The 27,777-nt window shown below is 38.4% G+C and overlaps 1 protein-coding gene across 2 annotated transcripts in view; it reads right to left on the reverse strand.

Annotated features, from left to right (window-relative positions):
• Positions 1-13,786: 13,786 nt before the first annotated feature.
• Positions 13,787-27,777, reverse strand: part of grik2 (glutamate receptor, ionotropic, kainate 2) — a 296,354-nt gene continuing 282,363 nt past the window's right edge. For both annotated transcript variants that reach the window (XM_059339534.1, XM_059339535.1), the window contains one exon: positions 13,787-14,772. In XM_059339534.1, coding sequence (XP_059195517.1) covers positions 14,608-14,772 — 165 coding nt within the window. In that variant the 3' untranslated portion in view covers positions 13,787-14,607. The remainder of the gene's footprint in view (positions 14,773-27,777) is intronic.

Here is a 27,777-nt window from a genome sequence, read left to right on the forward strand (position 1 = left end):
TTTGCCAAATTTCACATCATTTTCTTTTTCATAAAGTTTAACCACTATTTAAAGCTATTAATTATGCTTTTAGAGATTTCCTTTCCCTCAATACCTTTCCCTTTCTCTATTATCACAAATATTTTTTTAAATGTACATGTCATGCACTCTATTACATTTTTTTAAGATGTTCCACGTGAACTTTATTTATGTCCAAATTATATTGTATTTCTCTAAACTCAAAAATAATTTTGCAACTACTCGAAAGTACACTGTCTCCTCCATTCCTGGTTTTCTCTATAATTACATTATCCAGAACAATAAAAATAATTTTATGATTTTTTTCTAATTCAATGTACCATATTTTGTTTCTTCCTTATCACACACAAATATCTAATCAGCGAATTCTTCATCTGATTCCTAATCAGTAGGTGACATGAACATAGAAAGAGAGGGATATATTGAAGTGGAAAATGTAGTGTCAGTCGTTTGGTTGGTATATGTTGGTGGTTAGTTATGGTGTTAATTGTGTTTTAACTATCCCTTGAAACATTGTTAGTTCTCTTTTTCTTTTCTTTTTTTGGAATTGAAACAGCTGTATTACTATCAATTAAGTAACCACAAATTAGGTCTATTTATCATTATCAAAACATTTATGAGTTTGCTTTAATACAGGTTTCTTAGCTTACTCTCTTTTTTAGGTAACTCATGGTATGATCTATTTTTGATGTTAACACGTTTTGTCTTGTGATAACTTACTGGCTCATGATTAATTCACTTATTGTACATATACAAATTACATATATATTCATATTAATAGATTACAACAACATAGTAACAATATAGTATCTTCCATTGAAGAATAGGTGACATGGAATCACTTCCAGAAAGGGCCGCTCTACCAGTGGGACTCTCACCACAGGTGGATCTCATACACCATAATCTGGTCATGCTCCATTAGTCCTTCTTGGGTCTCAATCTGTGTAATCAGGTCATGGCTTGTAAGGTCTGCGTGGTTCTCCCTCAGTGGGATTTGGGATTATGTCTGTAAAGCTCCTGTGGTGGGGATCAGAGGCGGGTAAACGCCTGTGACTGTGACTCTCCCCTGAACCTCAGATCAGCCCTGTGTTTACTGGGCCAATAATCTGCAGTAGCACACAAACTGAGGAACACAGTCTAACCATTTTTATTTTTTCCAACACAAGATTTCCACCTAAATACCACAGGGAAGTATTGTATTGTCATATGATTCAGCATCATATTCTGCATGGTGTAAAATGTCATTTCTTTCTGATCCCAGCCACTTTTTCATCCCTTACAGCTATGTGAGGATTTAGCTGTGTTTCATCTCCTTTTCCTGAAAGTCCAAGGTGCTGCCACTGTTTGTGTTACATGATAGGCTTGGATAGACCTTATGGATTTTACCTATGATTTAACACAGCATTACAGATTCTCAGGATGAGTTTTTGTTTCAGCACACATGACACTGGCCAAATCCCTCCTCTGAAGAAGAGCCGTTTCCCCTCATTGGTAAGGCAATTCGAACCTTTCTTGTCTTTAGATTTCACTTAGTGAAAACAGAAGCAATTAAAACAAAACAAAGTTTCTTTTTGCAGCTTTTATCCCTTGTCCCTGTTCTCTATTCTCATCTGTCCAGAGATAATCATACCCTTTTCTTCTTCATTTGGTGCCACCAGACTGTTAATGTTAGCACTGCTGCAGATAGTGGGATTTTTGCTTGACGCTATCATCATCAACAGTTACAATGCCAATTTATGACCATGTAACCCCTTCTGAGAAAGGCTGGCTGACAGGTCTATTTTTCTCACTTCATTGCTGGTGGTGGCCTTGCAGCATACTAGGTGGGCTGGCCCATCTGGCATTTGCCAGAAATGCCAAAGTGCCAGTCAAACCTGCCCAATCATAAAACTGACACAAAATTGCATTGGGCAGTCTCATCAGTCTTTGGATAACATAAGTATCAAATTATCTGAAATAATATTGTACAATGCATGTATTATTTACCAAGTTTTCCTTCTTATTTTTCATTCTCCTTAACTGCTTATCCAAACTCAGGTCGCATGGGGCCAGAGACAAACCCAACTGATATTGGGTGAGAGACAGGGTACATCCTGGACAGGTCACCAGACTATCACAGGGCAGACACATAGAGACAGACAGCCATTCACACTGTCATTCACTCCTACAGGCAATTTAGAGTCAATAATAGTCAAATCAAATAATCAAATAATAGTTTAAGCTGCATGTCTTTGGACTGTGGAAGGAAGCCAGAGGACCAGGAGAAAACCACACTGACTACGGGGGTAACATGAAGACTAGACACAGAAGAGCCCCAAGTTGGATTCAAAGTGCTGTTTGGGACCACATTTATGCCATGGATGGATTTTGTTCATGTGTGCATGTTTAACTGACTTGAATGGAAAATGCGGCAGCATTTCTCACCCCAGCCTCTACAAAAAGGGTGTCCACGTCTGACACTGCATAGGGTCCCCTGTTGATAACCCCAAACTCCATTGGAGGCATACTGCTCTTTCTCTTCAGACACCCAGAGGAGGGGGTTTCTCTCTTCATCCAGAGGAAAGGGCCTGAAGCTTGGGACACAAAGGCCCCAAAGGACAGGCTTGGGCCTGTGCTGAGATCTCTCTCCTCTCTGATTTTCCTGTTTGTGGCCTATTCGGACATAGCCACATCAAAGCATCAATATTTTGGTTAGTGAACAAATGTTTACTTACAAACAGCAGTCAGCCCAGAGACCATCACAGAAGGTCTCTCAACTGGTTTGATTGCAACGGGAGCCAGCACAACTAATTATTGAAGACAGCAGCAACCAGTCTTCCAGAATATCCAGCAAGGACTGCTGGATCCCACTAACAACCAACACCTTTCAGCACACTCCTTCCAATTTATATACCTGTTTGAACCAGGTTGTAAACATGTTTATTTCTACAGTGAAATTGGACATTTTAACATGAGAATCATTCTAACTTGCTCCCTTCTGCAGCCAGCCTCAAGCGACAAGTCGAGGAATTGCAGTTATTGGTACTTCCTCATAGTCTTCACAGCTCAGGACCAGAGGTTTGATGCTTGGTTATACCCTATAGGTGCAATTCAACCTTAACTCCACTAATGTTTTTGACAAGCAAATAAAGCGGGGAGTGAAGTGAGCCGCTCCCAGCTCCATGCGCAATTACGGGCAAATAAAGACAGTTTAGTTAATTCCCAGTGTCAGGAACAATCCCTGTGCAATAACGCACACCAAGCATCCACCTACAACCTAGCTATATATTTCATAGTTTAAATACTCACTGCTCTTTGACAAGTATTGCTCCATACAACGAGTATAGAATACCGTAACATCCACCTACTTCATGTATTCCATATTTATACCTGCACCCTTTGCATTCTGCACTGTTAGTCATGTTTGCAATGTCATTGTCCTGTTGAGAGTCTTGCTGACACACAGAGACACAAACACACATCTGACTTGACAACTAACGTTACAATATAGCCTATAAGTGCAATTAAACTTCACTACACTGCATGTAGTGAGCTGCTCACAGCCAGTTTCCAGCTCCAGGCGTAATTTTACGCGCACAGACATACAGTTTATTACACACCAGATGTGATGTACAAACAATGCCCAGGTGTGTACTTAACTTGCGATTTGTTGTTACAATTATTTTATATATGGCATTTCTTGCATCCAGGTGCATCATATTAAGTAGCCATGTGGAACTATCTGAAGTGAATATGAAGTAGCCATGTGGCAGTCTCTTCACAATATGATTCCTTCAGACTATATCTACCCTGTTTAAAACGTAATTGGACTGTGCATAGGTGCCAACTTGGGTGAAAGACATTTGTAGTTAACAAATAAGGTAAAACATTTTGTTTTTGCTGCATTTTGCTGACTTTCACTTCCCTTTGTATCATGCTTCAGGCACTTCCCTCAAAACAGCCTAATTAACCCTCAAAGTTTTTGAGGCTGGCTCAAAGCTCGAAGTGTATCTCCTAGTAATAGATAAACTTAGGTTTTGGCCAACAATGCCCAAACAAATCTTTTTTTTTCATTTGCCTTTCAGGGCTTCTGTATGTTAAGTACTATTGTTGTGATATTTGTGTAGCCATGCTACTTGAAGTTAGTTGAATGTTGAGTTGAAGTCTTGTTTACACAAACACCATGTTGTGCTTGCCATTAACTTTACCAATTAATTTAATTTCATATGGCACATGAATTTACATACAGTATACTTTAAATTGGCTTTCAAAAAACACATAGCTTTGGAGATGAATCCAAAGTTGCATTCAAAGCACATGGCCTTTTGTTCTCTAAGGCAAGAATAAGGCCAACCTCCTCTACACCCTCTGCCATTTTGCCTTGACAACCCTTTGTCTGCTCACCCTCTCTCACATTCAATGCATACATCAAAATAAAATACATACAATTGTATTTCATTGTTGGATTTGCTTTTGTTGTGTGTGTTTTTCTTTGTGCTGAGCTGAGCTAACAATAGCCAATATAATTTTGATCTTCTCATTTCACTCATATAAATTAAAATGGTTGACTGCTGCTTTAAGTCTGAGACAGACAACAGGAGCAGAAAGCTGCAGGTACCTCTGTATCAAAACAAGTGATGTGAAAGAAGAAGGGTAAACAGTTTCCATGTTGAAAAAGGTTGCTATGCTACAATGTTGCAACAGTGGATGACAAAAGACATCAGACATGAACTTACATCTTGCTTCATTAAAATTGTTGATTGAACAGGATATGTGAGCTGTAGCCAGGAACAGTCTCTGCCTCCAATGTCCAGATCAGAGTCACTCGTCACCAGCCATGATAATTAGCCGATTAATAGGATCTGGCATATGAGTTGGTTAACCCAGCTGAGTGTACCTATATATGAAAACGTCAATGTGATAATGGAGAGGCTGACACCTACACACATGCACAACACAACAGAAAGAAGACAAACACCACGGGCTACATTGTAATGATCTACACAATAAGGAAGAGTGTTTTGTGTGTGCGAGTTTTGTGTGTCCTGCCGTTCAGTTGGGACAGACAAAGAGCACATTTGATTTATTTTTCATGGACTAAGCATTAGAACCTTATCTTTTTTTCTTTGGTTGCCACCTTTGGTCAGGGAAGAGACAGCTACAGCTGAGCTCTGTGTAGCAGTAGAAGCTGCAGTCTACCACTGGCATCGTTATTGTCATTTTTTCAACCTGAGCCTTTACTGTTTTGAGCACATCATAAAAATATCTTTAATAGTGTATGAGGCAGTCAGGGTCTGTGTGTGCTGGCTTCAGGAGATAGAAAGTGGGGGATGACTAGAAAGGAGCCAATCGGTGTCACACAGCAGGTAGTGGTGAGTACATTTTTCATTGGCCAGCAGCAAGTCAGGAATAAAAGCACAAAATGTTTGAGGGATCTGTCTTTCACCAGACACACAACACATATAGCTGGCATTTTGAGCTTTAGATATGCGTTAAAGGATATGTCTGGTGAAATTGTGTTTTTCTTGCTGTGAGCAAATAACGTGCTGACTGATTATGCGGTTTTAATAGTTTGGAAGTACAATGATGTCTTTCAGCATGATTAAGTGATAATTGCTCTATTCAAAATAACATTTATAACAATTTATATTTCTAAGCAATTTTTAGATATAAATCTTCATTTCAACTTCAACTTCATAATCCCAGCCATGATGATCTACATTACAACATCACAGCCTCATGTTTCATACTGCTTTCATACAACAGTTCAACAAGTGCCATTTATGAATGAACAGTAATAGGTGATTAGCAGATTTTTCTTTGTTCGTTTATGTTATCATTTATTTGGCTCCACTGGCGCAAATTGTGTTGCTTGGCAACAGTTTGGTCACAGCAGTTGCAAAACAAACATTTTCCTACACACTAGCCTGTGCTTTGTATAGGTCAACATGTTACGTTGTATCACATACATTTTCTGTAAATTTCCATTTATGATACAACCAATGAAATAAGGAGGGGGAAAAAACCTTTGGGGACATCATATGTGCTTTTGATGAGTATCAGGTTTATCAGACAGTAATATTACATTGCTCCATCATTTCCTGCCCTCTATTTAGCCCAGTCTTCCTAAAAAAAATACCTACCACAATTAGACAACCACAGATCAATCAGCTGAGAGTCAGCAGTTAACAGGGTCACACATGAATCCATAACACAGGTCCAGCACTCTTTAGCCAACCCGTTCTCATTCCCAAAGCGTAATATACCGACGATTTGTCACACCCCTAGACGTATCATACTGGCGCAAAGGGTACCCTTCCACGTCTGTGTGAAACGCTCTGGGTTCTCAATTGACTCCAATATAAACCCGCTCGCGGCGCTGAGAAACGCTTAGAGCAGAGGCTTACAGCCGTCTATTCACTCCAATAATATCCCGACCACGGCCCTCCATTACGCTGCCAGCGAATCTGAATGGAGAACCGAGGACCCTGTGCACGGAATTATTTTTCTCTCTATTTTAAGGATTTCTTTTAATGACATCGTCAACATTTCTCAACACAAACACATCAAAGTCTCACTGATAATTCAACAATAAAATAGCTTCATGTTGTGGCTCTCAGTATCATTTTTTTCTCCTTCGATTCTGAGAAATAAACTTTTATTCGTTTGTTTTACGGCATTCCACTGGCGGACATTTCTCTCATTTTTAGTGAAAAAAAAAATATTTTGACTTTGTTTCTGCATAAAAATGGATTTTGATTACATTTCTAGCGAGAAATATATGTTTTATGTTCTTAATATTCACTCAGTGAATGTACATAATCACTTTGTGGCGAAGATCTCGCCAGAAAAAGACGATCCGCTGTGTTTTATTTTGAAATCTGTTTTATTTTGTAATCTACCGCGATCATAGCGGATGTGGTCCTATCCTCGCGGATGTGCTGTGCGATCTCATTGAATCGCGCTTCACTGTAAATGGCCCCGACTCTGCTCTCCTGTTTTAGTTAAAATATCTTCATTAAACAAACATTGTTGTCTTTTTTTAGCATAGATAATATACATACAGTGTAATTATTTATTAGACAGTGTGTGATATTCGATATATTGGGTAGAAATAGGTTTTCACAGCCCTAATAGGGAAGAACTACAAAACGAGAGGTCTAGGGAGTTGTAGTTTTTTTTAATAAAACAGGTTTTTACCTGAAATTGGAAGTTGGAAATACTTAATTAGTGGCTTTCCAGGGGTTTGAGGGGATGTCAATCACATTTTTGGCATCAGAATTTAAATATTGTCTTGTTCAATGGGGGATTTGTTGTTTTTTCAGCATATCCTAAAGCCCCCCCACTCCCACCCCTTAGTGACTATGCTCACATTATAGTCCATGTCAACACCTTTCTATAACAGTAGGTCTCATGTCTGTAACCCTTTTTGTCTCTTAGTTATAATCATTTAAATATGCCCCAGGGTTAAGGTTCAAAGGTCAATATCTCAAAGCAAGAATATTATAGAACCTTGAAATTGATATATGTTACTCTCCAGGCCAAGACCTTTCCGGTGATGTATTTGGTTTAGCTCTATGACAAAGTTTTATTTTTTTCAAACCTTGGAAATCTGCCCTAACAGACTTAGATTCCCACAGCCTCTGAGTGCGAGATGTGAAAAAATAAAACTTTGTCATAGAGCTAAACCAAATACATCACCGGAAAGGTCTTGGCCTGGAGAGTAACATATATCAATTTCAAGGTTATATTCTTGCTTTGAGATATTGACCTTTGAACCTTAACCCTGGGGCATATTTAAATGATTATAACTAAGAGACAAAAAGGGTTACAGACATGAGACCTACTGTTATAGAAAGGTGTTGACATGGACTATAATGTGAGCATAGTCACTAAGGGGTGGGAGTGGGGGGGCTTTAGGATATGCTGAAAAAACAACAAATCCCCCATTGAACAAGACAATATTTAAATTCTGATGCCAAAAATGTGATTGACATCCCCTCAAACCCCTGGAAAGCCACTAATTAAGTATTTCCAACTTCCAATTTTAGGTAAAAACCTGTTTTATTAAAAAAACTACAACTCCCTAGACCTCTCGTTTTGTAGTTCTTCCCTATTAGGGCTGTGAAAACCTATTTCTACCCAATATATCGAATATCACACACTGTCTAATAAATAATTACACTGTATGTATATTATCTATGCTAAAAAAAGACAACAATGTTTGTTTAATGAAGATATTTTAACTAAAACAGGAGAGCAGAGTCGGGGCCATTTACAGTGAAGCGCGATTCAATGAGATCGCACAGCACATCCGCGAGGATAGGACCACATCCGCTATGATCGCGGTAGATTACAAAATAAAACAGATTTCAAAATAAAACACAGCGGATCGTCTTTTTCTGGCGAGATCTTCGCCACAAAGTGATTATGTACATTCACTGAGTGAATATTAAGAACATAAAACATATATTTCTCGCTAGGAATGTAATCAAAATCCATTTTTATGCAGAAACAAAGTCAAAATATATTTTTTTTTTCACTAAAAATGAGAGAATTGTCCGCCAGTGGAATGCCGTAAAACAAACGAATAAAAGTTTATTTCTCAGAATCGAAGGAGAAAAAAATGATACTGAGAGCCACAACATGAAGCTATTTTATTGTTGAATTATCAGTGAGACTTTGATGTGTTTGTGTTGAGAAATGTTGACGATGTCATTAAAAGAAATCCTTAAAATAGAGAGAAAAATACTTCCGTGCACAGGGTCCTCGGTTCTCCATTCAGATTGTCGCTGGCAGCGTAATGTAGGGCCGTGGTCGGGATATTATTGGAGTGAATAGACGGCTGTAAGCCTCTGCTCTAAGCGTTTCTCAGCGCCGCGAGCGGGTTTATATTGGAGTCAATTGAGAACCCAGAGCGTTTCACACAGACGTGGAAGGGTACCCTTTGCGCCAGTATGATACGTCTAGGGGTGTGACAAATCGTCGGTATATTACGCTTTGGGAATGAGAACGGGTTGCTTTAGCATGCAGATTACTGCAGTCATAAAAGCATGCCTGGGGCCTCATCTATCAAAGACTGCGCAGCTTTCTTATTGAACGATCGCATACTCACAAAACTGGAAAAAGTATGGATGCAAATTTACTTGCACATGTATCAGACTATGCTCACATCAGGTTCTGTGCACCTTTCCTTGATACATCCATTAACGTCCACATACATCCACTTCCAATTAACGTGAAATTGAGTGCACATGTATGAGCCACCAAACACACCCCTGCTCCTCCTCCAAATGACTTTGTTAATGAAATAGTCAGCTTGCTGTCCAAAGAAAAAGTAGCTACACAACCTGCAGAAAAAAGAAAAATCACTGCATGCAAGATTGAAGTGCTGATTTCTAATTTCTGGCAGAAAAAAAGTACTTTTTGATGGCCTCAGCTCCAGGATCAGCAACAAGTTAAACAGATTGAGATGCAGTGTCACCATTGCCGTGAACGCAGCTGGATCAAATGCCCATGCTGTGGTGGAAGTCATAAAATAGCCCACGCTGTACACATTTCCTGCTGCAGGTGGGGGCACAGCAAGAAGAGAAATAGTTGGGGATGCTTTCATAATAAGCATCCGGTCAGACGGCGACACGAACTTGCTTGTCCCCAGTAAGTACATCTAAATATCACAACCTAAAGCTTATAGCTGGATCTACAAATCATGTCACAACACTGTAGTGGAGTGATACATGTAATTAAAAGTTCCAGTGATGTTGTAGTCTTTATCTGCTCTTACGGAATGACTCTTATCCAATCAAATTACTTGGTCAGAATGGAAAGAATGGTGAAAGTGAAAAACAACACAATAACATACAGTGTTTTAGTCACTGATCTAAATGATCTTCACACATTTGAAACTATTTCAAAGGAAAAGACAGGAGTTTTGAGGTTAAATTGCTTTAATACTTTTTAATTTAATACATTTTTTAATTTCATAGTGACTCTAAGTCTTACATGTATATGCGTTTATCAGAAGTTACTCCATTTCATAATATGCAACTGAAATGACCGAAATTCAACTGAAACATGAAAATAATTGTAATGACATTTTGAAGTAAAATAGAACATTGCAAAAGATTGAAAGAAAATCTATTATGAGTGGAGAAAAAATGAGAATGGAAATCCCATTTCAGTGGGATGTGAACATGAAAGTCAGAAGCTCCTTTATCTCTTCTTGACAGAAGGAGCAGCCCTGTGCTTACCAACTGTCTGAATGTGTCATTGAGGTCAGTGAGCACCTTACAGTGTAACAGTAAAAATATGCACTGATGGAGCCATGATGCCAGGGTCACTCTGCAGCCAGACACAGATGAAGTTAACAGCCAAACTCAAGGTCAAGCAGATAAGGGCACGATCCTCTCCAGACCAGGACGGACAACTAAGTATAAATGTGTGTAATGTAATCTCTGGCTGCGTCTCCCACAGCTTCCTCTCGTCTGATCTGTGCCGCCTCGGGGGTCAGGACAAGGAGGATGGGTGCTTTATTCTGATTGGCTGCCATTTTGCTGAGTCATTGTCGGTATACCTGACGGAGGTCATAGATTGGTTACACAGTGACCTTGTCAAGTGGTCTCTGCTGAGCGAGGTGGTTTTGTGAGTGAATTTCTAACCATGCAACCAGTTAAAAGTGCTGAAAAGATGCTTTCAACAGCATTGAAGGACGCTGAAATTCATTGTATTTTAAAGCTTTTCAGAAAATTCGTCAAAAATCGAAATTCAGCAGATTAACACAACAGATAAAAATACACAACTAAACAAGAAAATTGGCCCTGACATGCAATCACAGTATTTCTTTCTTTCCTTCTTTTGCTCCAGTGGAAATGTTCATACACTGATGCCTTAAAAAAAATGTTTCATGAGTAAATATTGAGTTTTTGATGTGTTTATCAGCATCACATTCCAAAACTAAAAAGGTACCAAATCTACCACACTGTCCTTAACGGTCCTCAACAGCCTCCATACCCATGTGGTTCACAAAGCAGATAAATTGGGTCCAATACGAGCCTTCATCGTGAGGTCCGTGTGCCCTTTTGGTATTCATTTATATTTGTTAATGACTTGGGCCACAAGCTAATCATATAAATGTGCGCACATCTGAGATCCCACTTGGGGCCCATCTGTTGACCGTCTTGTCCCAATAATAAGCCCACATACTGTAAAAATAGAAAGGAGCCCATGGTTCCTTGAATGATTTCTCACATGGGCTCCATTTAAGCCCACTTTGGAAATTAATATTATTAATATTTCTGGACTTTTTTCCATTGGCATGTTAAAAATGGTTTTGGATGGTGAAGGCATGGGTATACTAATATGTGCTAAATTTTGATTATTAGCACACTTTTTTATCATATTTTATAGTTATAATTTGGATTAGTACAATTCTTTGAGAAACTTCCACAGATTCTGTGTCCAAAATATGGTGCAGATCAGACTCCACCTTGAAGGAGTTTGAAAAAGTATGTTTAGCATTTTTCTAGATTTTGAAAAAGAAATCCAGGCAGAAGTGGGTATGGCCTATATAACGAAATTATGGGCCAAAACATTCTCACCTTAATTATATTGTCACCTGCTGGTGGACATGTCTGTGTGTGCAGCAGTCTAAACCAGCCCTGTAAATCCCACTGTTATGGTGTGTACACTTAATGCTGTTGTACCACTTCTTTGCGGAGAATAACAATAGTGATAAAAATGATGAAAATCTGAGCAATTTCAATAGGGTTCGTAACTCCGCTGGTACCAGGATCGCCGTTGCTTTGTACTCCCAGGCCCCTCGGGCTTGGCCCACAATGATAATGGAGCACACAGTCTTAGAGCTGATACATGTGAGCTGATATATGAAAGTTGTCAAAAAGAAGAAAAAAAGGTTAACTAACTAAAAGATATCACACTTGTGGCCCATTTGTTGCTGCTGTTATGGTCCAATAATTAGCCTGTGAATTATCATTGAGAACAATAAGGAGCCCATGATTTTTGAGAATGAATGCTCATTTTGGCTGTATTTTATTGTGCATTTGTGATATAGACCAACTATTTATGGACCTTGTTTTCATTGGCATGTCAACAATTATAGAATTGTGAATGAAAAAGTTGTCATTTTTCCATTCTGTGAGGTGCAGGGACATTCACACGGAGATGTCAATTAAGCACATCTCTCATGTGGCACCTTCCACTATCTTTGCTATCTATTTTGCTGCATTTTGGGCTTACCGACACCCAAGAAGATTCTGATTGGTTCAAAGAAATGCCAACAAGCTAGAGCATTTTCCCCCATAGTAAAACTATAATTTGTGCATATTGTGATTGAACAATAATCCAGAATTGCTCTTAGCCTGCAGTCATTTGAATGGCTTGCAGGGTAATGTACCTACAATGGTTGCCAAACGAGGTGTTAAAGACATGCCTCATACTAATTGAGTTCAAATTTTGAACAAACTGCTGCCTAATAGGGTTCTCTAAATTAGGTCAGCCTTTATCCTATAAAATGGGAATTTTATGTTGGCTGTGTATTTTAAGTGTATACAGTGTATGTGTATGAGTGTGTATTTTTTTTTTAATTGAGGCCAATAAGTGCCATCATGTTCACTGTTTTTTGTCATGTTTCCTCAATGTACCAGCATTCAATAAAGAAGCAGATAAGGTGAAAGTTGTGAATACTTTTTTTATTTCCTTTAAACTTGTGCATCAACTTCAAAGGGTAAACTGTGTGCACTCCATTTTGTTTTCACAACAAGTTCAAAATTAGTTAAGTGGTCTTCAGTTTTATCTTTTTTAATACATGTTTTTCCATTTTAAAACCATTTACACACGATTGCTCAGCACTGGATTCTAGCGTTCTATCAGTAACCAGGGGTGAAGAATGATAAGCATCATCAGCCGTCTTCCTCCCTTCCCGTGTGTACACTATATATTTACTCTAACCAGTATTATCATCACTCCTTTCATGTGAAGTAAAAATATCTTTCTTTAAATATGATTCCTTTACATGATAAAAATAGTTTATTTTTTCTTCTTCTCGAAAACATTATGTCACTGATGCTTACCAGAATTCTCTGTACTTACAGTAGTACTAATAGTACTAATTGGTGTGAATCTGTTCCATGGAGGATGGGTGCACCCTGCGCTCTACAGTGTGTGTGTGTGTGTGTGTGTGTGTGTGTGTGTGTTTGTGTGTTGGTTGGTATTGTCTAGTGTCTAGGAAAGGCTCCTGAACTGCCAGCTGGGAGTACCACCCCTCTGCCATGGATGACACTCCTCATGGTGTGTTTCGTGTTGATAAAAATCATTACAAAATTTTGATTCTCTTCGTACAAAAACACTTTTTCATAGAAATTGCATTTGCACAAGTAAATGTGGAGCTTCACTGCTAAAGAAAGAAAAAAAAGCCACAGGAGTACAAAATGAAACTGGAGACTTGACACTGAGCAAATGGAAAGTGTTTACCCATACTGAGTTGAAGTGAGGTGTACTTACGGCTGTTGTGAAAAACCTGTCAGTAGAGATAATAAATAAGAAGTTTCATAAATAAAACAATAAATACCTTGAATAAATAGAGTTTGTGTATTGTGGTGTGATTGCTATGAATTTAGACTTGGTGAGTCGTGCCCACGTCATTCCAAGGTTCCTCCTTATTGACATTATGTGTGTGCACCTCCAAAGGCTCAACTACTGGCTGATACATCAACGGCTCACTATATTGCCCCTACTCCATTGACTGCTTGTACTTCACCACATAACCCCCACCCCCACCCCCACCCCCCACCCCCCTACATTAAAGACTAAAAGTGTTAGTACTCTGAAACACAAATAAATTATATCACTTATTGCCTGATGGATGATATACAGTATATCCGTTTTCGATGTCAATTAATATCATAAGCAATGGCTCTCTGTACATTTTAGGAGCAGCAGAACTTGCTTTCGTCTTCAGGGCTTTGGGTTTAATTCAAGAGAGTCGAGAACCTGTGCAGTCATTCTATTCACAACTATTGAAAATTAACAATCCTTTACAGACTCTATTCCCCCAGTACCAATCTCTATATTCGTTCATAATCTTCGAGATGCTCTTGTTACTGCTAAACCAGCCTTTTTTGGGATGTGAAAGACTGACTGAGCAGCAGCTAAATATGATAGGTCCGATTCCTTTTTTTTCCTCTTCTACTTTTTAATAGGGACCACCTCTGTCCCACCTTAATGTTTTTCTAGGCCTTCTCTCTTACTGGGTATTACTGGGTTTTGTAAAGCCTGGCACCTGTAGTCTGGTGCCTTGCCGAGGTGGTAAGAGTACTGAGGTAACTCGCTGAAATTTCACCCAGGTTCAAGTTATTTCCACAGGAAATATTGTTGAATCTCTTATCCCTAGCTATTTATAAAGAAACAAGAATGACATTTTGTCAACATACCCCCAAGCACCTCTGCACTACCTTCGAAATAACCCAGCTGTTGACCAGTAAAACCCACTGCCACCCACCCCGCCCTACCATTTACCCCACCCCTTTTCCCCAGTGTCTCTGCACACCTCCCCACTGCAGGAGAGAGGGTAAAAAACTGATTGAGATTCCCATTTTAGGCCATGGTCTCTTTCCCTGGGAGTCTGCGGTCGTTGAAGGTGTGCATGTTGATGACCTCCTCTGTTTTCACCATGACAGGGGGCTGGGGCTTGTGTTTGAGCCGGCGCTGGCACTTGAGGGAAACCCGCAGCTCGTCCACCATCGCACTGCAGAAGGACCTCTGCAGAGGGAAATAGAAAAAAGGAGAACAGAATGGGTTTCAGATTGCTCACCCTATCCAAATATTATGGGCAAGTGAACAAGCCTGTTCTCCCTTTGGGCAGCCTCGTTTTGTACCATCCCCCCATCACCACCCACCACTGCAGTTCAGAGCTGCCATAGGGGAAAAGGGTGAAATATACAGTGTAGCAGGCTGGGAATGGAGGTAATGCTGGATGGATGGGAGCAGAGGAAGTAGAAGGGAGGGAGGTGCAGGTCCATAGGCTGTGTAGTAGAGTGTAAAGGCATGGAATTACTCAACTTTGTGTCAGAATAATCAGTGATGAATTTGTGGCTGTTTCTGCTCATGCAGAGCTTTTAATGGATACTATGTAGGATGCATTGCAAGATATTCTAATTTCAAACATGACACTTTTGTTCTGTTGTGGATTTTCAGGCTGTAATATCCAAGACATTTTAGCAGTATTTTTTGTTAAAGAGTTGTTTACTTATATTGATGAATACACTGTCTCATCTACTTCTGCATTAGCAATAGCCAATTTGTGGTATGAAGTTTGTTTTATAGCCCTATCTTTGACAAAATTTCAATATTGGACTGTTCTGCAAGATTTACTTTTAACCCATACATACAGCATAAATCTAGGGATTTAGGTTGGTCCAGTAATTTGGTCCAGACAGTGTATCCAAATAATTAGCTAATTATTTTTCCATTTGTTCTCCACTTTGGTTTATAATTTATTTTTTTAAACTCTTTTTCATTTCTGCAAATTAGCCTATGTAACATGCTAGTCTAATATGGTGATCAAGCTATACATTACACCTGCTTAGCATCAGCATATAGCAATGTCACTGTGAGCATATTCAAATATACATTACAATTTAGCTTAGTGTTGGTAAATAGTCTAATGTATTTAGGAAGTTTCTTTGTATACTATCTGTACATGTCAATCATAGGCTAAGGGAAAAATGTTTACATGTCAGAGTAAATCCTAATGATAATGAGCTGTTCGTCTTGTTTATGCAGATACGAGGCCTAGAGGTTAGGAATCGGGCTTGTAACTAGAGAGAGTCGCCGGTTCGAATCCTGGTACTGACAGGTCTAGGACTGAAGTGCCCTTGAGCAAGGCACCTAACCCCCCTGCACAGCTCCCCGGGCGCAGTAATGTGCTGCCCACTGCTCCTTGCATGGTGTGTTCACTTGTGTGTAAAAAAGGATGGGTTAAATGCGGAGGTTGAATTTCCACATTGTGGAATTAATAAAGTAATCTTCTTCTTCAATACAGACGGTAAGAGGCACAGAGATAATGACGGTGACATTACAGTGGTGCCTTTTTTTATTGTGGCAAAGCTACAGCACCATTCTCAAAATACACAATGTCTTGTGGCTGCACTTTACCAAGATATCTGGTTGAAAAAGTTTCCACCTCCTGTATGTTGTAATTCCTTTTCGTTCTTTGGTGCTAACCCTAACTCTTGGGCAGAGAAGGGTGTAGACAGAAGGAGAAGGAGGAGGAGTGTAGAGAGGAACCAGCTGGAGTTACTAGTTCGACAAGGACATGATCCCCCAATGGCTTCCCACCAACCAACACTGCTAGTTGTGTCCAACAGGACCAACTAGCACTGATTGAATCCATAAACCAGATGCTCAGTTCAGGCTGCACTGGTACAACTTTGTATGTTTAACCATCAGACACTACTTTGAGAAACAATGGGTTCACACCTGGCAGCCAACAATGTTCCTCTCTATTTTTCACTGGGTGGCAGAGCTGTCCAGAAATACTGTATCTCCATGTGGATATTATGTCATGTAGTGTGGGCATGGATAGTTAATGCGGTTTACTATGCAGTGTTTAGGCCATATCAGTGTTTTACATGCTTTGAATCCAATAATTTTAATTCAGAAAAATAAAGCTGTACCCATTAGCTCTTAGTGTCCTGGTATTAATCTTGTGGTGTTATATATATAGTTATATATAATAATATACAGCACTGATTTTGTGGTATGTATATTAGTGTACTGTGTGATGTAGTTTTTCTATCATTTTATGCTGATTATCTTTATATATAATGTAATGTAGTTTTAGTATGTTAATCATTTATATCATTTTGTGCTGATTATGTTGTTGTTCATGTAATTTGTGCAATAGCTATGAACTCTGTACAGCACATCAGTTGCATACTTGCATAATTGTAACTATGTTAATTTATATCATTCATATGTCAATAAATTCTATTCTATTCTATTCTATTCTAAATGGGCTTTCAGTGGTGTGTTTTGTTAAAGATGCAATTTATATGATTGGCCGCATTTTTTATTTAAAACACTGTGAAAGTAAACAAACATTGTGACTGTGTTGACATTATGTCAAAGATGTCTATGTATCGTGTTGCAGAGATGTCTCCAGCAATTAACCAGCTACAAATAAAATTAGATTCTGCATTCAAGAGACGGTTGCAGTAGTTCAGTCCCCAGAGAGTTGGTCCTAAAATTAAAATCTAATGGTCGCAAAGTACATGGACCAGAGTCCTGGCAGAGTTTACTTGTGGAGCAGACAGAGCCCTGTTATACAAAGCTGGATTTGAGGGTTAGCGAGGTAACTTAGGGTTTAAAAGGGAAGAGACAATGAAGCTTTGTGAAGAATTTGCTTTTTTCCCCCTGACCCCACTAGATGGCGGTTTTGGCTTAAAAAGAAGGCTTTAGCAATGGTAATTGGGTGTGTTTTCAGCCCTTTGTTGAACAAAGACCGCCACTTAGTGGATTCCGTAAATAAAGCAAATTATTAAGGAACCTTTGTTGTCCCTTCACTAGGGTTTAACCCTTGGTTTTCGGTATCACAAAGGTGGCTCTCTTTTACCTGGGCTAGACCATGGTAACTCATGCTGCAAAGCTAACTTGGTCAGGACCAGGATGTATTCTGAGTTTCGGCTTAAAATCAGCTAGAATGCCTCAAACTCCTTTAGAAACAGCGTCACATAGTCGTCAATAGTCAATCTATGATGCATACAGATTCTCAGCGGGGAGTAAAAGATATAAATGTAAAGTGTTGAGTGGACGGGTTACATTAATTACAGTGACAGTAGAGCTTACTGTATGTATCGTTGTAGCATGCAGTCAGTTGGTGTGTGTTTCTAAATGAAGTACTGAACATGTTTGTTGTGTTCTCTGGACATATAATCACACAGTCTCTAAAATGACTCTCCTGTAAAATAAGTGGGCATATATTAATACTTAACTATATTATTAATCAGTATGATGTTTATTTGCATATGAAATGCTGGATAATTCCTTCAAATCACAACATTATCACATTGTGTTTTATAATGATTTGCTGATGTCCGTTTTAAATTGCCAGTATTACAGCTAATATAATAGGCCACTGATGTAAAAATTTCTATTGTTAGCCTATTTATCCAAGAAAATAGGCCTTAAAATAATTTATTTTTGAAGTGGCCAGAAACTTAATATATTTGGATGTGTCCTTCATTATGGGACGGTTTCAGATCTAGTGTGATGTTTAAATGTGCTGCATCAGTTTACAGTGTGAATGTAAGTGTGCTGTGCTGTCCAGCTGTCAGGTTAGAAATCAACAGTAGTCAAGGAAGGCATGGAGTGGTTAAATAAAAGTAATAACTCACTTAATATTTTCTGGCAGAATTCATCACGTCTTATTTACGGCAACAGTCCTGCTTTTTGCTGTAATCATTTTTCATATTCTTCATAGAAGCGGGCGGAAAGGGATAGTTTTTTTCCCAGTACTTATGTGAAATGTTGCTCCCAACGCCCTTTTTTTATGCGAATGCCCACAGAGCCTGAAGAGGAAAACCTGGGTTTACTAACAAATTGAATAGCCACCTTGGTGATACCACTTACCCGAGATTGCGGTTGTTAGACTTAGTGAAGCAAGATAACGAAAAGATAGATCCTGGGTTGAACTCGTTTCGTAGTACAGGGGTCTGGTAGACAGGAGTCACAGATTGCGACGGTAGAGGAAGCAGAGGTGACGGAGATGAGTTGGGATCTAGGCAAGGTTAGGAGTGGCCCTTCATAAACCTGTTTATTTATTTTTTTGTCAACAAGCTGGACGAAATGAGACTGCCGATTAGGAACCACCACACAGACAGATTCATGATGGTGATGTTGGAGACCAGAGGGCTGTACCATGAAGCAAAGTAAGTGGGTAAGTGAGGTAAGTGGAGTCTAAAGCCAGGGTTTTCTGTGTCACAAAGGTGGCTCTGCTGTATCCTGGCTATATATCCACGGTAACTATTTTTCCTGTGTTAGACTCTGATGATTTGTTGACCTTTCCATCCACCCTGATTCCCTCTCTACGCAGACATTTTTGCTCTACAATAACGTCACCTGACTTCTTCCCTTTCCCCGGTAATAATTCCCAGGGCCACTACAGGGGTTTGTGAATATAAACATGCAGTATGTAGTTCTGCAATAAGCCACACCCAGGCTATGTTGACAATGCTTTTGTTCTTCTGGATAATGAACATGATCAAGTTCCTGTTTTCCTTTATGTTCCTGAAGAAAAGGTCTAATGTTGTTTAATGCAAATTTCTATGGAGGGTTGCTGACTTGCTGCAATTTAGGAGATTACAGTAAATATATCTGCCTGGTAAACTGACTGATACTAATAAGAATGGTTTGTACACTGAGGAGAAATGTCCACACAGAAAATGACCAATCAATTTTGAAGAAAAAAAAACAACAAGCTATATCTTCAATGCGAATTAGACGTGTGTGTTTCAGACCCATCTTTTGACTTAACTTGATCAAACAGCTGGTTTCCTACATATTTTCATTAAAATGTTGCCAGGTGCAGCTTTATCCACAACTATAGCTGTACATCTGGACACCATGCCAAACACTTTCACTGCATAGAGCCCGGCTGGATATGAATAACATGAATATGTAATGAATGAAAAGTTTCATATATAATTGAATGATTAAATGTATCCATATACTGTGCAACTCATTAAAGAGAAACTCTAAATTCTCTCCATAAAACATAAAGTAGGAACAGGAGAATGAGGCTCATCTTCAAAGCTGAACTTTAACTGCCTCTGGTGAACTTTTATACAAAGACTATTATTTATACTGGCTCAGAATGCCCTTCAGGATCACCGTGCAGATTCCCTGGATAGTGGATTGGCCAGTGTTAAAAAAGCGAAATCAAATGTGTTAATCAAAGCAAAAACAACAAGTCAATGTGAATTGTGTACCACCAGCTGCTGCTTGCATTGCTGCCTGATGGGATGATCTGTGCCTGTTGCTCTTTGTTGCAAGTTGTGCACACACCAAAACATTCAGTCAGTGCATGCAAAAATATGGCCAGCCCAGGTGAAAGGCAGTAAGGGTGGAAAAGTGCAGAAACAGAAATGCTGAAAAGTGAGGGTCATGTTTAGTGTTAAAAAAAGTAGGGCTGCCAGCACATCACATTGGCCCTCATTTATCAAAAGAGCGTATGACAGAAAGTGAGCGTAAAGTGGGCATACGATCATTTCTACAAGGCTCGGCATTTATTAATCTGGACGTGAGCGGAGGGTACGATCAGATCTGACGTCACACAAAGCAAAGCATGTTTAGGCTACATCATTTATCATGAAAACATAAAGAAGTGGATAATATATCTCCATAATAATAATAATAATAATATTTGCATATTATATAGGCTATTAAGCTTTTATATATCACAATGTTTAAATAAAATATTCCAACCTCACCAGGAGTTTAATGGTCCACTGCTACTCTGCTAATAGCGGCACTGACTTCCTTTATTTTCACTTTTTATGCTGCCAAACAAAACCAGTTTGTTCTGTTACAGCTGTTGGACATCAGCGTTTCACTTTTTACTTCTGAGACATCCTCTTTTTTTGGAATTAAAACTTACTTTAAAACATTGTTTACCTCCTGCAACCAAAAAGCTGTGAAAACTTTTAAGTCCATGCTCCAAATGTAACAGAACTTGTTTGAGAAAATAACTATAAGTATTTTATTTCATAAACCTCCGTCGCTGTGTATTTCTGTAATATGTTCTGAATATGTAATTGTAGTGACTTTATCATTGATCTCATTTTAACTATTTATACACTATTCAGTTCTGTTAGCTATTTAAGTTTAGCAGCTAGCAATAGCTTATCTCTCTGCTTCTCTGTGTGTTAAATGTTTAGCTACTCCCCGGCCTGCTTTACTGATAATGTTACATGTAATAAGTTTAGCACATGAGTTGTATTGGAGGCGAGTTGATTTATCAATTAACATGTGGTTAATAAGTTCAACACATATACAGCGATATTTATGTGATTTAAACAGCTTCACCTAACATGACAGAATATAGAGTTAGTGTTGATTGCACGATAGAACGTATATGTGCTGCTCATGTCTCCCTGACAACGTATTTGAAAACAGCAAACATAGGTCCAGTCAGTCAGTCAGTCAGTCGTACATGTGTGTAGGGCTGCCCTCTGGCAATCAGCCAAAGATGTTAATCATGCTTAATTTGACACAAGTAAATATTGGTGGAAAAAAACAAGACATACACTGTCAGTTGGTGTTCTGCAGGTAACTGCATAATGAACATTTTGCAGCTTTGCAGATATTCATTTAAAAGTTTTTTTTCATTAAGTGAAGTAATTAGATTTAAAGTGTAACATCTGGCAGGCGTTCTAGCAGAATATACAGATACCTTCAGCAGACAGAGTTGTCTTTAGAAGGTTTCCTGTTGCTGTCAGTGTTACAATTTACATATTATTCGTAAAAATCCTTCCTTCTACAGTATATAGTCTATATATTTTAGGCTCTGTAAATGTTAGGCAGTCTAGATATTTTTAAGGCACTAGGTTAGGCAGCAAGACCACTGGGTAAGGATTATGTAGAGGTTATAATTAATGTTTTTGAGGTTATATTAACTTCAACTTGTTGCAGGATATAAATTGCAGTTTCAATATACTACTAGGGTATTGGTGTTAATCTTCATAATTCATGCGCAGTCAAGTGCATTTCTTTTCTTTGCTTTTTGTTGTTGCTTTTTTTGGGCATTACTGGACACTGGTAAAGATACAAAGTGAAAGGGGGTGACAGAGGGGAAGACATGCAGGAAAGGGCTCCAGATTCAAACCTTCCTGTGTCTCCACTTGTTACTCTTAGTATCTAAATCAATGGACACCCTGCTAATATTTTCAACATAAGACTGTCAGTTAATGAAGGACATGAATCACAACCAAGAGTTATCAATATACCAATATAACACAGAAGATTGCTCAGAACAGTTGTTCTTCTTTAAATGTTTTCCCTTTCATTTTTTAAAAATTGAAATGACAATATTGACTGAACATTTGGATGTAACCTATCGGAGTTTTCCATTAACCTGGGCTCGTAAGCAGGAACAATGTGCTTTGTGTTAATCTAACAATTTCTAATTCACATAAGCTTCTACTATAGTTGATTCTCAGTCATAGAGGACTATGACTATATAACTTACATTATATAAACAGAGTGGGAATTAGTTAGTTTTGACATTATGTCAAAGATGTCTGTGTATTATTTTGATTGATGACATATACAAAGAGAGACTATAAAATTCCCGGTGTTCCTTCTTTGACATCATTGCCAAAAAGATTAATAATTCATGTCCCTTATTTGCTACTGTCAAAAGACTATTAAACCCTCCTATAACAGCCTCTAAACTTCTGTACAACCAGGGCCTAAAATGAATTTGCCTCCTTCTTCACTGACAATTTAAAAAAATTATAATACAAGCAGTCATTGCCTCCATATCAGGTAGCAGATATGTGTTGCCCCCTTGTACACCTCAGGTAATTTCAGATACTATGAGATAAATTTAATCTGATTATCCAGAAAAACCTAGAGGTTATACAACCTCTAAAATTCTGATACTGTTGCCTTGATATTCTGTCAACAGGCTTTTTAAAAAATGTAAAATGTTAAATTAAGAACACGTCTCTTCTCTCGGGGTCTTCCTACAGGCCCTGCATTAAAACAAGAGAACACTCCAAAAAGCTGTTTTCCAACAACTGAATTACTTTTTGGCCCTAAACTGCCGTTTTTTATGCCCTACAGTCAGGTTTTCAACCACACCACATCACTGAGACAGTTGTTGCTAAAATCTTCAATGACATTTGATAATGGCAAAATTACAGTCTAAGTATTACCGGATCTCAGTGCTGCATTCTAGTTGGTCAACTACAACATACTACAAGACCGACTGGAAAACTTGGTGGGATTTTCTGACACAGTACTTAACTGATTTAAATCCTACTTAAAGGACAGAGATTACTTTGTGTTAATAGGAAAAAATGACTTAGAGTTCTCCAAGGCTCCTTTCTGGGGCCTCTACTGTTTAACATCTACATGCTTCCACTGGCTCATATAATGGAAAACAACCAAATAAGTTATCATAACTAGGCAGACAACACAAAAATGTACATAACTATATCACAAGGCCACTCCAGTGCAAGCACTGATTAAATCCATAGAACAAATCAACAATTGGATGTGCCAGAATTTTCTCAGCTTAAACTAAAACAATACTGACGTAGTTGTATTTGGAGCAAAGGACAGATTCATAGTTAGCGCTAGCTTCAATCTTCTATCACCTTAAGAATATTTGAATTGTCTCAGCAGAACTTACATGCTTTTATCTTCAGTAGATTGAACTACTGTAATGTGTACTTACAGGTCTCCCTAAAATGGCCAAAATAAAATTTTAATCTTCTGATAACCTTGGAGCTGTGGATGGTTCATATTTTGTGTGGGGGAGAGGTCTGGTGTTTGTCCCAAGAGTCAAAACTAAACCTGGCAATGTTCAGTTTGTATGCACCATCTTTCTGAAACAAACCCCCAGAAAATCACAGTCTGCTGCGACTCTGAGTTAATTTAAAACTGTAGACATTTCTGTTTGATTTCTTTCTTTGATTAAATCAAATAATTAGTCATTTCTTTTACTGCACTGTAACTTTTATTATGCCTGTTTTATTCCATTTTAACAAGTTTTTATTATATTACTTCTAGATCTTTAAAGACTTATACATGTCATTTTATAATGTGTTGTTTTGCATTTTCTCTTGATGTTTTTTATTGTTTTGTGTAAAGCACTTTGAATTGTCTTGTGACTAAAATATGTGATATAAATAAACTTGCCTTGCCTTGGCTTTTGGAAACATATCTACCTAACATTAGCGTTCATTTGGGGTCAGATTGTGTCAACTGTGTGAATGGAAATCCAATATTCATGTTCCTTTTAGCTCTGATTTGGTCTCCACCAAGTTCAGAGAAAAAAAGACCTTTTAGCTGCTAAATGTTCCCCTTTGTTCGCCAGCTGATCACTAAGTTACAGCAGTTTACTGAAAATAAATACTTGCTGCTGTTAGAAACCAGGTTGATCAAATGTATTTTGTGAGCAATAAAATCAAAGGAATTAGTTTGATGAGGTTAAAAAGCTAGAGCCAAAAAAATAAATGTAACAATTGTCTATGTGTTTACTAGTACCTTTCATATTGCACATGGTCATTTGATTATGATTTAATGATTAGTGGAGCTTTAAGAGATATGAGTGCTGAGACGTGGGGTCGTCATTTGATTTGTATACAATAATTATTACATGTCATCACATTTGGGCTACACAATTATTTGCTAATGCTAAAATGCTACATTAAGCTCCAAACAATTAATGTCTATTATATCAAACTGCATTATACCTCTGCTCTTTGTATTCAACTGTATAGTTCTAGTACATTACACCTGCAGCAAATGCAAATATAAACATCACACTGTACCTGATGATTGTCTAACCTCTCCGGAACAGATCCCCACAGCCCCCCAGCTGTAAAATTAAATGGCATGGCAGTGTTTTCACCAGTAAAAGTCATGTAGCTCCATGCTTTGGTTAGGGAAAACTGAGGCCACTCTGCTCGCACTCTGCGGACACATTGCCATCATGGCTGCCTGCTGCTGGCATGCTGGATTGATGGCGGCTGCTTAGGGTCATTAGATTACAGAGCTTTTATGACGCTCGACATTCAGCTGCAGCAATGTGGGATCGCTCAGAGGAAGGGCCTGCTCGCTTTGAGGAGAATGAAAGGTCGTAAATCAAACAGTGAGAGCAAACATCCAAAGGAAAAAAATGCATTTAGTCCATACGATTATTTACACAGGCCTGATCTGATACAAATGAATAATGGTGAATAAAACTGTACATCATAAAGACATTTCCAAGGGGATGTTATGGCTTTAATCTCATTCTGCATGGATTTTATAGGTGCAATAATCCAAAAGTATTGAGGCAAAGATGATTTATGGAATGATTGTTTAGCAGGTCAATTCAATGTAAAGACTGTTGGTCTATTATTCTGCTTTCTCTTAGTCAAACATATAAAGGTCCCTCACCTGTGAGAGTAAACTAATGGGCTCCGCTTAGCCTGAATGGAGAAGGAACAGATGTGAAGCTGTGATGCAGATGGCATGGGGCATGGTTGCGCTGGAATCCTCAGTTTACTCTGCGTCTTTGGCCCCTGGTGGGCAGTAAATGATTTGCTGCTTTGAAGGTTTGTCTAATCTGCGAGCTCCTCTGAGCTGTCATACATATCTGGTGCAGTGCAATATGTATTTTGCTTGGTGGATGAACTGTGTTTGTTGTCCTCACATCAAATTCTATGTCTTTGTGCATGTCTGTCAAATTCAACAACTGAAAACCCCCTTGAGAGATTTAGACCATAACTAAACTAAAGGCCTGTGCCCCAGAAGGCTATTATGTTTGTCCAGATATATATGATATAAAAAAAACAAACTGCATGCATATTTCATTCTTTAGACACACCTATGATGAACCTTTCAGCCATGTTAAAAAGCTTCAGAATCTGTCATGGGAGAGTTTAAAAACAACCAGTGTGGGGACTCTTAAAGAGGTTAGTCGATACTGCAACAGATTCAATAGTATCAGAACTCTGAATTATTTCTTCATTAAAAGAAGAGCAGATAAACAGCACTGAAACCTTTGGCCCTTCTCCTGACTGGTTTAATTATGGACGATGTGACAGTGATAGACAGATGGCTCATCCAATTACCCTACAGGTAGTTTTTTGGAAATTGTCTGTGCTTTTCCAAAGAGTTTATAAAGACAGCTCCTCAGATGGTTCTGTGTTGCATAATATTTCATATCTTTCTACATATATTCAATTGTTTAAATTGATAAAGTTTTGTTTTCTGAAAATGAACACTTTAAATTCTAAATTTGAAGAACACTGTTATTCTGGGGGTTTCGTTTGTTTAGTTTTTTTTACACTTTATACAGAATCCAAATTTCTTAGGAATCCTGGTTGTTACAGGTTAATGGTAAATAAATATCCGTTTACATTTCTCAGAAATAATAGCCCAGTATCCTAGGAATCATATACACATTGGACAGTTCTGTACTTCACCATTTACATGTATTTCCAACATCCAGTCTTTCCTTCATCTAGGGAGGCTATACATAGGATGGATTATGTCTCAGTTTGATGCTTCCTGTTAACTTTCAACTCTGTATTTATTGTAACTCGTATCTTTCGCTACTGTTAACCACACCGTAATGTTAACCAATGTTAACCATAACCATTACCATAAAAGACAGACATATTTTTTCTAAATGTCTGCATTGCTTGTAATAAGTGAATACATATTGACAGGGAACATCACCTAGAATTTTGTAGAATCAATATTGACATTACTATGTAGTGAAAATCTATGTAGGGTTAAAAAAAAAGTGCAAAGCACCTGAAGCAATTATTTTCCTTTATGCACAGACATCTGTATGTATTGTGTGTGTGTGTGTGTGTGCATACATTTTTATGCAAGTGTGTGTGTGTGTGTGTGTGTGTGTGTGTGTGTGTGTGGGGTTGATGAGATGGGTTCCTCACACACAGCTGGTGGTCCCCGCACCCCGAGAGCCAGGTTAGTCTGCAGCAGTCTCAGCAGCAGGCAGGAAAAGAGGAAAAAGCAGCAGGAGGAGGAGGAGCGGGAGGAGGAGGAGCGGGAGAAGGAAGCGGAGAAGGAGCTTAGGGGAGGGGTCAGGAGTGGAGATAAAAGGAGCAGGAGGCGGAGGAGAAGAGGGAGGAAGGGGACAACCATGGTAATCATGGAAATCTGACAGACTAGCATGGAGATGACAAAGAAATGCTCTGTTGAAAGTCTATGAGGCATGTGATTTAGATGAAAATTATGGAGTCTAAAATCATTTTTCTGAAAGATTTAACTTACGTTAATTTAGCAGGAATAATTATCTGAAGCATATTTTAACACATATTTGCATCTTCAAATCTAACACACTGTCTCTTCTGCTTTCACTGTGTTCTTCCTTTCAGCCAGGAGTTATGAGACCAGCGGTTAATATTTACATCTATCCAAAACTCATTTACTTTACACTAGGCAATACACACAAAGGGAAACACTTTGAGAAATCCTCTTGTTTGCCATCTTACCTACAGTCAGCTGAAAAGTTTGATATACATTTCATACATAGAGATCCAGAACATATTTCGGAGTAGGAAATTGATAGCTCCTTTGAAAGTCACCCTGTTGTCTTTACATGTTACAATTAAGACATATTTGTAGAAGCAGTCATAATAAAGCCCCATTTGAACAGGATCAGCCATTATCAGTGAAGGAGGATAGCCAAAATACTTCTACCGTTTTAATTGTACAATTATTTATATATAGTTGCTAGAAAAAGTATGTGAACCCTTTGAAAGTACCTAGTTTTCTGCATTAATTTGTCTTAAAAAGTAATCTGATCTGCATTTAAGTCCCAATTATAGAAAAAAATAACATGATTAACCTAATACCACACAAACAGTTATAATATTTCATGTTTTTATTGAACTCATCCATTAAACATTCAAAGTGATGGTTGAAAAAGTAAGTGAACCCTTTAATGACTCCATTAAGAGCTAATTGAAGTCAGTAATTAGAAAACTTGGAGTCCTTACAATGAAATGAGATTTGAGT

Source organism: Centropristis striata, chromosome 8 (genome assembly GCF_030273125.1).
Source record: "Centropristis striata isolate RG_2023a ecotype Rhode Island chromosome 8, C.striata_1.0, whole genome shotgun sequence".
Taxonomy (NCBI): domain Eukaryota; kingdom Metazoa; phylum Chordata; class Actinopteri; order Perciformes; family Serranidae; genus Centropristis; species Centropristis striata.